This window comes from Dendrobates tinctorius, unplaced genomic scaffold (assembly GCF_039654945.1).
Source record: "Dendrobates tinctorius isolate UK_male_01 unplaced genomic scaffold, ASM3965494v1 ptg000332l, whole genome shotgun sequence".
Classification (NCBI taxonomy): domain Eukaryota; kingdom Metazoa; phylum Chordata; class Amphibia; order Anura; family Dendrobatidae; genus Dendrobates; species Dendrobates tinctorius.
This window is the reverse complement of record NW_027361998.1, coordinates 3,871,604-3,885,203: the sequence shown is the minus strand read 5'-3', so window position 1 is coordinate 3,885,203 and position 13,600 is coordinate 3,871,604. Positions and strand designations below refer to the sequence as shown.

The 13,600-nt window shown below is 46.3% G+C and overlaps 1 protein-coding gene across 1 annotated transcript in view; it reads right to left on the bottom strand.

The window, feature by feature from the left end:
• The window catches only part of LOC141074309 (L-gulonolactone oxidase-like), a 326,928-nt gene that overhangs the window by 106,934 nt on the left and 206,394 nt on the right, over positions 1-13,600 (bottom strand). The window contains exon 7 of the mRNA XM_073561938.1: positions 11,917-12,011. Coding sequence (XP_073418039.1) covers positions 11,917-12,011 — 95 coding nt within the window. The remainder of the gene's footprint in view (positions 1-11,916; positions 12,012-13,600) is intronic.

Genomic DNA, 13,600 nt, shown 5'->3' with positions numbered 1-13,600 from the left:
TAAGGATATCCAGCCATTGGATCCCTCCAATTCTCTTTCTGAATCCCTTAAAATCTGCCTTTCTGAAATCTAACCTTGACGTCTGAGTCTTCACAGGTCTTCCACCTCTAGTTATCCAAAATTCTAAAATAGCATGGTCGCTACCTCCTAGGGTCCCAGCCACTTTTACCTCCTCAACCATTTCCTCCCTGTTTATAAGGATTAGATCCAAGGTAGCAGTTCCCCTTGTTTTCTCCCCTACCTTTTGGAAGATAAAGTTGTCAGCAAGAGAGGATAAGAATTTCCTTGACCTGTTAGTTTTGCCTGAGAGAGATTCCCAACAAATGTCTGGATAGTTGAAATCTCCCATGACAACTATGTCATATTTTTTGGAGAACTTGGCCATTTGATGCATAAAGAGTTCATCCATAGCTTCAGCTTGCACAGGCGGCCTGTAGTAAATGCCTACAATGGTGTCCTTTCCATTGTTCTGTCCTTGTATTCTTACCCAAACAGTTTCCACAGAACTCCCAGTCTCTGAAGCTTCAATCTCTGTGCAGATATACGCGTTTCTAACATACAATGCGACACCCCCTCCTCGTTTATCAAGTCTGTTTCTTGCAAATAAGTTGTATCCTTCTAGTCTTGTATTCCAATCATGTGTATTGTCCCACCAAGTTTCAGTGATTCCAATTACATCATATTTCTTTTCCTGTATCAGCGCACTCCTCCCCTGCTGCCGTGATTCCCCCCAAGATCTGACTTCACATTAGTTCTTTTGCTTTTGTCCATTTCAAAGAAATTGCCGAAATGAAAATTCGAGGGGAATGTCCAGCATAACAAAAACTGTCTGCTTTTCTCCAGAAACAGCGCCACACCTGTGCTCAGGTTACATGTGGTATTACAGGTCAGCTTCTTTTACCTTAATGGAGCTGAGCTGCAATCCCAGGCACGTCCTGAGGACGGGTGTGGCGCTGTTTCTGGCAGAGAGACGTCATGGTTTGCTAAACCTATCACATCTAATATCAGTATGGAACACAATGGATTTGGTGAAGGATCGGCTCTGGCTCCCGGCCCTCGCAGCCTCGGTGACATATTTTTGGCAGCCATCACCAGCTTTTCATCTCCCGTAACAAGAGAGAAGCAGAAAAGTTCTGTCATTCAATAAGAATCGACATTATCAGCCGGAAACTTTCAGAAACTTTTCATGTTTCAGAAAAGGAAAAATAAAGAGAAAATGTAATAAAACAAGAAAAAGCAAAGAGGAAAGCGAAGACAATCAGCGGGACATGGAAATAGGTGAATACGTGAGACGAGAAAGCGAAAAGAGACAAAACTACGTCACCCCCTCACGTCAGTCAGCGGTGCTCCGAAAATGGTCACAAAGATTCTGTCCGGCTTTTACGTTAAATCTATACCAGAAAGGTCAGCTCGGCCACCTACAGCTAACACATACAGTGGGGAAAAAAAGTATTTAGTCAGTCAGCAATAGTGCAAGTTCCACCACTTAAAAAGATGAGAGGCGTCTGTAATTTACATCATAGGTAGACCTCAACTATGGGAGACAAACTGAGATAAAAAAATCCAGAAAATCACATTGTTTGTTTTTTTTCATTTTATTTGCATATTATGGTGGAAAATAAGTATTTGGTCAGAAACAAACAATCAAGATTTCTGGCTCTCACAGACCTGTAACTTCTTCTTTAAGAGTCTCCTCTTTCCTCCACTCATTACCTGTAGTAATGGCACCTGTTTAAACTTGTTATCAGTATAAAAAGACACCTGTGCACACCCTCAAACAGTCTGACTCCAAACTCCACTATGGTGAAGACCAAAGAGCTGTCAAAGGACACCAGAAACAAAATTGTAGCCCTGCACCAGGCTGGGAAGACTGAATCTGCAATAGCCAACCAGCTTAGAGTGAAGAAATCAACTGTGGGAGCAATAATTAGAAAATGGAAGACATACAAGACCACTGATAATCTCCCTTGATCTGGTGCTCCACGCAAAATCCCACCCCGTGGGGTCAGAATGATCACAAGAACGGTGAGCAAAAATCCCAGAACCACGTGGGGGGACCTAGTGAATGAACTGCAGAGAGCTGGGACCAATGTAACAAGGCCTACCATAAGTAACACACTACGCCACCATGGACTCAGATCCTGCAGTGCCAGACGTGTCCCACTGCTTAAGCCTGTACATGTCCGGGCCCGTCTGAAGTTTGCTAGAGAGCATTTGGATGATCCAGAGGAGTTTTGGGTGAATGTCCTATGGTCTGATGAAACCAAACTGGAACTGTTTGGTAGAAACACAACTTGTCGTGTTTGGAGGAAAAAGAATACTGAGTTGCATCCATCAAACACCATACCTACTGTAAAGCATGGTGGTGGAAACATCATGCTTTGGGGCTGTTTCTCTGCAAAGGGGCCAGGACGACTGATCCGGGTACATGAAAGAATGAATGGGGCCATGTATCGTGAGATTTTGAGTGCAAACCTCCTTCCATCAGCAAGGGCATTGAAGATGAAACGTGGCTGGGTCTTTCAACATGACAATGATCCAAAGCACACCGCCAGGGCAACGAAGGAGTGGCTTCGTAAGAAGCATTTCAAGGTCCTGGAGTGGCCTTGCCAGTCTCCATATCTCAACCCTATAGAAAACCTTTGGAGGGAGTTGAAAGTCCGTGTTGCCAAGCGAAAAGCCAAAAACATCACTGCTCTAGAGGAGATCTGCATGGAGGAATGGGCCAACATACCAACAACAGTGTGTGGCAACCTTGTGAAGACTTACAGAAAACGTTTGACCTCTGTCATTGCCAACAAAGGATATATCACAAAGTATTGAGATGAAATTTTGTTTCTGACCAAATACTTATTTTCCACCATAATATGCAAATAAAATGAAAAAAAAAACAGACAATGTGATTTTCTGGATTTTTTTTTCTCAGTTTGTCTCCCATAGTTGAGGTCTACCTATGATGTAAATTACAGACGCCTCTCATCTTTTTAAGTGGTGGAACTTGCACTATTGCTGACTGACTAAATACTTTTTTTCCCCACTGTATGGGACGCCTGAGTAAGAGGGCAAACTGCACATTATATCTGGGGGTTCATGGACACAAATCCCATTATTAGCAGCCTGGGAGGAAATGGTTAATATATGTTATTTATGGTCGTTTAAGAGTTAAGAATAAAATTCCTACCAATGAGGATGTGAGAGGGAGAATATACAGTGGGGAAAAAAAGTATTTAGTCAGTCAGCAATATTGCAAGTTCCACCACTTAAAAAGATGAGAGGCGTCTGTAATTTACATCATAGGTAGACCTCAACTATGGGAGACAAACTGAGAAAAAAAAATCCAGAAAATCACATTGTCTGTTTTTTTTTTTCATTTTATTTGCATATTATGGTGGAAAATAAGTATTTGGTCAGAAACAAAATTTCATCTCAATACTTTGTGATATATCCTTTGTTGGCAATGACAGAGGTCAAACGTTTTCTGTAAGTCTTCACAAGGTTGCCACACACTGTTGTTGGTATGTTGGCCCATTCCTCCATGCAGATCTCCTCTAGAGCAGTGATGTTTTTGGCTTTTCGCTTGGCAACACGGACTTTCAACTCCCTCCAAAGGTTTTCTATAGGGTTGAGATCTGGAGACTGGCTAGGCCACTCCAGGACCTTGAAATGCTTCTTACGAAGCCACTCCTTCGTTGCCCTGGCGGTGTGCTTTGGATCATTGTCATGTTGAAAGACCCAGCCACGTTTCATCTTCAATGCCCTTGCTGATGGAAGGAGGTTTGCACTCAAAATCTCACGATACATGGCCCCATTCATTCTTTCATGTACCCGGATCAGTCGTCCTGGCCCCTTTGCAGAGAAACAGACCCAAAGCATGATGTTTCCACCACCATGCTTTACAGTAGGTATGGTGTTTGATGGATGCAACTCAGTATTCTTTTTCCTCCAAACACGACAAGTTGTGTTTCTACCAAACAGTTCCAGTTTGGTTTCATCAGACCATAGGACATTCTCCCAAAACTCCTCTGGATCATCCAAATGCTCTCTAGCAAACTTCAGACCGGCCCGGACATGTACAGGCTTAAGCAGTGGGACACGTCTGGCACTGCAGGATCTGAGTCCATGGTGGCGTAGTGTGTTACTTATGGTAGGCCTTGTTACATTGGTCCCAGCTCTCTGCAGTTCATTCACTTGGTCCCCCCGCGTGGTTCTGGGATTTTTGCTCACCGTTCTTGTGATCATTCTGACCCCACGGGGTGGGATTTTGCGTGGAGCACCAGATCGAGGGAGATTATCAGTGGTCTTGTATGTCTTCCATTTTCTAATTATTGCTCCCACAGTTGATTTCTTCACTCCAAGCTGGTTGGCTATTGCAGATTCAGTCTTCCCAGCCTGGTGCAGGGCTACAATTTTGTTTCTGGTGGCCTTTGACAGCTCTTTGGTCTTCACCATAGTGGAGTTTGGAGTCAGACTGTTTGAGGGTGTGCACAGGTGTCTTTTTATACTGATAACAAGTTTAAACAGGTGCCATTACTACAGGTAATGAGTGGAGGAAAGAGGAGACTCATAAAGAAGAAGTTACAGGTCTGTGAGAGCCAGAAATCTTGATTGCTTGTTTCTGAACAAATACTTATTTTCCACCATAATATGCAAATAAAATGAAAAAAAAACAGACAATGTGATTTTCTGTTTTTTTTTTCTCAGTTTGTCTCCCATAGTTGAGGTCTACCTATGATGTAAATTACAGACGCCTCTCATCTTTTTAAGTGGTGGAACTTGCACTATTGCTGACTGACTAAATACTTTTTTTCCCCACTGTATATTATATATAAGATGGATTGATGTGATGAAGGGGTTAATAAATCTTTACATTCACAAAATATCCAAGCAAACCATAGTGGTTAAGGCTACTTTCACACATCAGGTTTTCGGCGTCAGGCGCGATCCGGCGTCGTGCCGGAATGCCGGATCCGGCAAATGTTTTGTAAAACCTGATGTGCCGGATCCGGTTTTCTGCCGGATCCGTCTTGTTCTTGACAGACAAAACCGGATCCGTCTCATCCGGTTCATCCGTTTTTCTATCCGTTTTTCGACTGATTACGCCGGATCTGGTTTTTAAAATTGACCCTTGTGGCCTTCCGAACGGGATTGGCTACTGGAAAACTATATATAGCATGTTCCTACAGCCCTTCTTTGACAGGTTGTAGTGGGCAGAGCTACTGAGCATGCTCAGACCAAAAAAACCGGATCCGGCCACCGGATCCGGCTTTCGCCGGATCAGGCGCATTGCGGCGCTCATAAGCTTTCATTGTGTGAAAAAGCCGGACGCGCCGGATCCGGCGTGTCCGGCTTTTTCGCCGGAGACAAAAAACGTTACAGTAGCCGTTTTTTCCAGACGCCGGATCGCGACACATTGCCGGATCCGGCGAAAACCGGATGAAACGCATGGCCATCCGGCGCGATCCGGCGCAAATGCAAGTCAATGGGGGGGAAACCGGATCCGGCATTGCATTTCGCCGGATCCGGTTTCTGTCAAAAGCGCCGGATCGCGCCTGACGGCGAAAACCTGATGTGTGAAAGAGGCCTAAGGCTTAACATTCAGCACTATCCCTGGTGGTCCAGGGTGGGATGGGGAGTTACATCCACTATCCCTGGTGGTCCAGGGTGGGATGGGAAGTTAACATCCACTATCTCTGGTGGTCCAGGGTGGGATGGGAAGTTAGCATCTACAATACCTGGTGGTCCAGGGTGAAGGGGATGTTAGCATTTACTATCCGTTGTGGTCAAGGGTGGGTTAAAAGTTAGCATCCACTATCTCTGGTGGTCCAGGGTGGATGGGAAGTTAGCATCAACTATCCTTTGTGGACCAGGATGGATTAAAAGTTAGCATCTACTATCCCTGGTGGTCCACGGTGGAAGGGAGGTTAGCATTTACTATCCCTGGTAGTCGAGGGTGGATGGAAAGTTAGCATCTACTATCCCTTGTGGTCCAGGGTAGATAAAAAGATAGCATCCACTATCTCTGGTGGTCCAGGGTGGGATGGGAAGTTAGCATATGCTAACCCCTGTGGTCCAGGATGGATAAAAAGATAGCATCCACTATCTCTGGTGGTCAAGGATGAATAGGAAGTTACCATCTACTATCCCTGGTGATCCACGATGTATAAAAAGTTAGCATCTACCATCTCTGGTGGTCTTAAATGGATAAAATGTTATAGTTTACAATACCTGGTGGTCCACGGTGGTTGGTAAGTTAGCATCTACTGTCCCTGGTGGTCCAGGGTGGATAAGAAGTTAGCATCTACTATTCCTGGTGGTCCATGGTGGATTGGGAGTTAGACTAAACTTTCCCTAGTGGTCCAGTGTGGATGAGAAGTTAGCATGTACTGTTTATGGTGATTAAAGGGTCCATAGCAAAATTACAGAATATGTTCCTGGTAGTCTAGGGTAGTTAAAAGATGTTGAAGAGAATTTACAGAAGCAAGAGATGGTTAAGAAAAATAGTAAAACAATGTTTTTTCATCAGTCAACTGAGCGCTGAAGCCTATGATTGTCTGCAGCAGTCAGGTGACTGAAACGGAGCGCTGTCAAGGGCACAGTCAAGGACATCCCAGTTCCAGTCATCCAATTATTGCAACCTATCACAGGCCTCAGCTTAAACCATGGGAGATCACTTTCTGTTCTGCCAGAGACCCCATGAGCAGCCTGTATTCCTTGCTTCTGGATTTATATATTTTTTTGGACAAACCCTTTAAGAATTTAGAATATACGATCCCTGGTGGTGTTGGGGGGTTAAAGAATTAACATCTGACATTACTGGTAGTCCTGGGCAGTAAGACCCATGATTGCAGCAGTCAGGTTACTGGAACATTATGTTGTTAGAGGCGGCACATGGAAGGACATCCCAGATCCTGGCATCTGGGAAACCGGTACAGCTCGCTATGATCTCAGTCGCGGGCTGCTAAAGGCAGCTCTCATTATTGTTTCCTGGTATGCGCTGATCTCAGGCGACAATGATGAGAGCTGCCTTCAGCAGCTGGCGCCTGAGATCAATGTAAACTGTACCGCTTCTTCCCAGGCGCCAGTACGTGTCACATGGATGTAACACACAGACACTTGGATACACTGACACATGGACACAAGGATGGCACACAGATATCACATGCGTGGTGGAAAGTGGGGTAGTAGAGTTGGGGTTGGTGTCAACCTTGCATTGTTTTTTTACAGGAGATAAGGGCTTCAATGGAGTAGGCGTAAGGTGAGAATACCTGTATTTTCAAGTAATTTTTTGAAATGGTGTGGATTTTTGGTTCAATTAAAGGACCTTATTCTGGGTGTGTGTTTTTATGCAATATGACTATGGGGTTAGTATTGGGGTGTCTTATAGACACCACTCCATTACTAACCCCTGGGCTTGATGTCAGTTGACAATACAAAGCTGACATCAACCCCCCACACTATGACCCCACTTGCCACCGCACCTGAGCATGTGGGAAGAGCAGAGGTTAAGCACCAGATTTGGCTAATCTATTGTGGCTCAGGGCTGATGATATTAGCTTGGGAGGAGGCCAATATCTCTAACCCCTTCCCAGGTATTAATATCAGCCCACAGCTGTCTGTTTAGCCTTTGCTGGTTTGAATTCATAGGGGAACCCTACATCTTATTTTCTGGGATCCCCCTGTAAAGTCACCAGTAAGGGCTAAGGAAACAGCTGTGAGCTGTTATTAATAGCCTGGGCTCCTTTTAGGAGATTGTCTTTTGTCTCAGATTATTAACATCAGCCCCCAGCTGTGGGCTTTCCATCTGCTGGTTATGAAAATTACGTGGGAGAACACACGTTTTTTTTATTTAATTATTTATTACAACTCCCATCATTGTCTCCTGGTAGAACGGAGATCAGTGTGAGCAGGAGACAATGATGAGAGCTGCCGTCAGCATCTGGCGCCTGGGATCAGCGTGAACAGTAGCGCTTCTTCCCAGGCGCCGGTATGTGCGGAAGAATGCCTAACATATGCTCTCACTGGTGGATAAAAAGTCATCTTCTATCCCTGGTGGTCCAGGGTAAATAAGAAGTCAGGATTTACTGTGCTCGTTGGTTACTTGTGGTTCACAGCAAATAAGAAGTTACCCTGCACTATCACTCGTGTTCAGGGTGGATAACAGGTTGGCGTCTACAATCCCAGGTGATGGGTAAGGAGTTAGGTCCTCCTATCACAGGTGGTCAGTGCTGATTATCATATTTTATATCTGCTGGTCTAGACTGGATGAGAAGTTACCGTCTGCTATCCCAGGTGGTGAATGTAGCATCTATTATATCTGGTGGTACAATGTGAATGAGACATTAACATCCGCTGAAGCAGGTGACTCAGGTTGGAAAGACATTTAGAAAGAATAAAGCATGAACTTTCCCTGGTGGTCAAAGTTGGATGTGAGGTTAGCATCTACTACTCCTGGTGGTCAAGGATAGATGAAGACTTAGCATCTACTATCTCTGGTGGTCCAGGGTGGATAAGAAGTTAGCATATACTACTCCTGGTGCTAAAAGGTGGAAGATAAACTAGCATCTACCATCCCTGGTGGTCCAGTGTGGATGAGAAACTAGCATCTACCATCCCTGGTGGTCCAGTGTGGATGAGAAACTAGCATCTACCATCCCTAGTGGTCCAGTGTGGATGAGAAACTAGCATCTACCATCCCTAGTGGTCCAGTGAGGATGAGTAACTAGCATCCACCATCCCTGGTGGTCCAGTGTGCATCAACTTTCCCTGGTGGTGAAAGGTTGATGTGAGGTTAGCGTCTACTACTCATGGTGGTCAAGGGTAGATGAAGACTTAGCATCTACCATCCCTGGTGGTCTAGTGTGGAAGAGAAGTCAACATCTACTATCCCTGGTGGCCCATTTCGCTCCTTTTCCTCCTCTTTTTGTCATTGGTGCACACATTTTCCCCTGCATTATTATTCCTGTGCTGTCTGTGCAGCATGGAGAGACAGTCCACTGTATGGTCATGTTCTGTAAATGAGGATACTACCTGTACTCTGCTATCACTATTGAGGCATGCATGGTTCTGTTCACACTGTGCAGACATTTCCGTGTCCTCCTAGTGGTGTGTATGCAGCACATGGTCCCAGGTCCGGCTGTAATCACGCCGCCGTCCGTCTCCCGCTAATCATTTCCTTTGATCTTTCCCTATTATGTCGCCACGTAGTGTAACGGCGGAGAGGTGAGCGGTGACACAGATCATATAATAACGGCTCCTAAGAAGTGACAGACGATCACTGGGAAGAAGGCAAAGACGAGACAATCACAGCCGAGCCAAAAACGCGGGGAAAGTGACAGCGAGCGCTGAGTGACAGCTGCCGACGAGACAGTGACACGTTCTAGAGACAGATCCCTGAGAAAGCGGGAAACAGAGCGAGATACCGACACCTCCACGCTGCATATCAGCACCATCTGCAGCTGCCACCGTTGCCGGTGACACGTAATAAGGGGATGTCACTGGCAGTCCTATGTAACACCACAGTGGTAACACTATGGGTACAAATAATGAACTGGATGTCACCTACAGTCCTATGTAACACCTCAGATAACACAGCGGACTATATGTGAGGCCATCATATTATATGGAGGGCTATGTGTGGGGGCCATCATACTACATTGAGGGCTATGTGTGGGGGCATCATACTATATGGAGGGCTATGTGTGGGGGCCCTCATACAACATCGAGGGCTATTTGTGGGGCCATCATACTATATGGAGGGCTATGTGTGGGGGCCATCATACTATATGGAGAGCTATTTGTGGGGCCATCATACTATATGGAGGGCTTTGTGTGGGGCCATCATAGTATATGGAGGGCTATTTGGGGGGCCATCATACTATATGGAGGGCTATTTGAGGGGTCATCATATTACATCGAGGGCTATTTGTGGGGTCATCATACTACATGGAGGGCTATGTGTGGGGGCCATCATACTATATGGAGGGCTATTTGTGGGGCCATCATACTATATGGAGGGCTATTTGTGGGGTCATCATACTACATCGAGGGCTATTTGTGGGGCCATCATACTATATGGAGGGCTATGTGTGGGGACCATCATACTATATGGAGGGCTGTTTGTGGGGCCATCATACTATATGGAGGGCTATTTGTGGGGCCATCATACTATATAGAGGGCTATTTGTGGGGTCATCATACTACATCGAGGGCTATTTGTGGGGCCATCATACTATATGGAGGGCTATGTGTGGGGGCCATCATACTATATGGAGGGCTATTTGTGGGGGCCATCATACTATATGGAGGGTTAAGTGTGGGGGCCATCATACTATATGGAGGGCTAGGTGTGGGGGCCATCATACTATATGGAGGGCTATGTGCGGGGGCCATCATACTATATGGAGGGCTATGTGCGGGGGCCATCATACTATATGGAGCGCTATGTGTGGGGGCCATCATACTATATGGAGGGTTAAGTGTGGGGGCCATCATACTATATGGAGGGCTAGGTGTGGGGGCCATCATACTATATGGAGGGCTATGTGTGGGGGCCATCATACTATATGGAGCGCTATGTGTGGGGGCCATCATACTATATGGAGGGCTATGTGTGGGGGCCATCATACTATATGGAGGGCTATGTGTGGGGGCCATCATACTATATGGAGGGCTATGTGTGGGGGCCATCATACTATATGGAGGGTTATGTGTGGGGCCATCATACTATATGGAGGGCTATTTGTAGGGCCATCATACTATATGGAGGGTTAAGTGTGGGGGCCATCTTACTATATGGAGGGCTAGATGTGGGGGCCATTATGCTATATGGAGGGCTAGGTGTGGGGGCCATGATACTATATGGAGGGTTAAGTGTGGGCCATCATACTATATGGAGGGTTAAGTGTGGGGGCCATCATACTATATGGAGGGCTAGGTGTGGGGGCCATGATACTATATGGAGGGCTAAGTGTGGGCCATCATACTATATGGAGGGTTAAGTATGGGGGCCATCATACTATATGGAGGGCTATGTGTGGGGGCCATGATACTATATGGAGGGCTATATGTGGGAGCCATCATACTATATGGAGGGTTAAGTGTGGGGGCCATCATACTATATGGAGGGTTAAATGTGGGGCCATCATACTGTATGGTGGGTTAAGTGTGGGGCCATCATACTATATGGAGGGTTAAGTGTGGGCCATCATACTATATGGAGGGCTAGGTGTGGGGGCCATGATACTATATGGAGGGCTATGTGTGGGGGCCATCATACTATATGGAGGGCTAGGTGTGGGGGCCATCATACTCTATGGAGGGTTAAGTGTGGGGGCCATCTTACTATATGGAGGGCTATGTGTGGGGGCCATCATACTATATGGAGGGCTATGTGTGGGGCCATCATACTATATGGAGGGTTAAGTGTGGGGGCCATCTTACTATATGGAGGGCTAGGTGTGGGGGCCATTATACTATATGGAGGGCTAGGTGTGGGGGCCATGATACTATATGGAGGGTTAAGTGTGGGCCATCATACTATATGGAGGGTTAAGTGTGGGGGCCATCATACTATATGGAGGGCTAGGTGTGGGGGCCATGATACTATATGGAGGGCTAGGTGTGGGGGCCATTATACTATATGGAGGGCTAGGAGTGGGGGCCATGATACTATATGGAGGGCTATGTGTGGGGGCCATCATACTATAAGAAGGGATATGTGTGGGGGCCATCATACTATATGGAGGGCTAGGTGTGGGGGCCATCTTACTATATGGAGGGCTATGTGTGGGGGCCATTATACTATATGGAGGGCTAGGTGTGGGGGCCAGGAGTCTTTATCTGTAGGACCATGAGGACTCTTAGCACAATATACCCAATATGCAGTGTAGGAGCCATAGCGCCCCCTGCTGCACTTACTTAGACAAGGCCATCCCGGTCCTGTTCAGCACCTCATTCACCTGGCTCAGGAGGATCCCAGCCTCCACTGTCACTTGCTTCTTATCCTTGTCAATCTGGAGAAAGAGACACAGGAGAGAAATAAGAAGAGGGGATGGTGTCACGGTGAGAATGAGGGGATGACTGACATCTTAATTCGAGATCATCACAAAAAAATAAAATCACCAAATTTCTGTGGACTGCACATCACCAAACAGTTAGTGACCTTCTCTAAGGTCATCACACTCCTCTCCTGAAATACTCTGTGCTGCTGGGCAAAATCTCCTTTCTCTGTAGCCCCCCCTCTATCGCGTATCACATTGGATTTGATGGCCGCTCGTTCAGGCTTTACGTGATTCTTCTTTTTAAAGGCGTCTGAAGCGTATTCCCCTGTCTAGTGCGACATCTGCCCAATCACGAGCCCCTGATGTTCCGCTCGCTGCGGCCGCTGAAGTTTTATAGCTTGCGTGCCAAGATAATAGCGAAGGCTTCCAGAGAGCAGTAATAGGCTGCACCTGCATCCAAAGTGCCAGGAAGGCAACTAATAAAACACAATGGCAGCGAGCAGAAAAACTGCGCCGCCCCCCTGCTGCTCCCACCGCAGCGAAGAACCCGCGCCAATGTTACCCATGGGTTCAATAAAGCAGAATATCTAAAGTAACAAAGTTGATCTAAAAACTAAAAGACTGAATTTCCCCAGCGAGTGGTCCCTTCTAACAGATCTGACAACCAGTAGTGGCTGCCATTTCAATTCTCAAACTAGTTGTCAGCCAGCTCTCTGAATACCCCGAGCGCTTGTCTGTTGTGATTAGGTCACCGAGGAGGATAGCCGAGGAATAAGCGAAGCAACCAGATACCCAGAGAGGTTGGTAACTTAACGGATTACAGACCCCTAAACCTAACAACACAACTAGCAGTAGCCGTGGGACGTACCTACGATGCCCTACAGTAGACACCTCGGCTCAGCCAAAGAATTAACTAAGCCTAAAGCAAGAAAGGGGAAAGCTAAACTGCCCCGGAGTAGAACCCCAAAGGAATAGATAGCCCCCGAACATATATTGCTGGTGAGACAAGATGAGGAACAAACACAGGCAGAAAATAGACTGAGCAAACGATGGGGCCCAAACTGACTAGACAGGACAGGAAAGGAAAGATACTGTCTGCAATCACACAAAAAACCCTAAGAAAAATCCAACACGTCTGAGGCCACACGACCTCTCCCCCACTAGATCAGAATTCTGGTGTGAACTGGAAGCAAAACAAAAGATACTGATATAACAGGGGATTAGAAATACTGAAAAGACTGACACATGCTGTGGCATATGGAACGGGGTCCAGCACAGGTCCCAGCAGGGAACAATGCTGAACCCACACAGCAAAGCAGAAAGCAGAAAAAGGCAAAAACTGGATCAAATGCAAAAAGATTCTAGCAAACAAATAACTTATCTGAACGATGAAGGACCAAGCAGGGGGCAAGCGGACTTCAAAATGCACAGGAAGAAAACCAAATCACCAGAAACAACTGAGGGAAGGTTGCTCACTTAAATCTTCCCAGTCTGTAACACCTGACCTTCGATCATCCGCTTCAGGTGATTGACTTCTGTCAACCCAATCAGCTCCATTACCTGCAGCAACCACCAGAGGGAGCCCAAACTCAGAAGTCAGG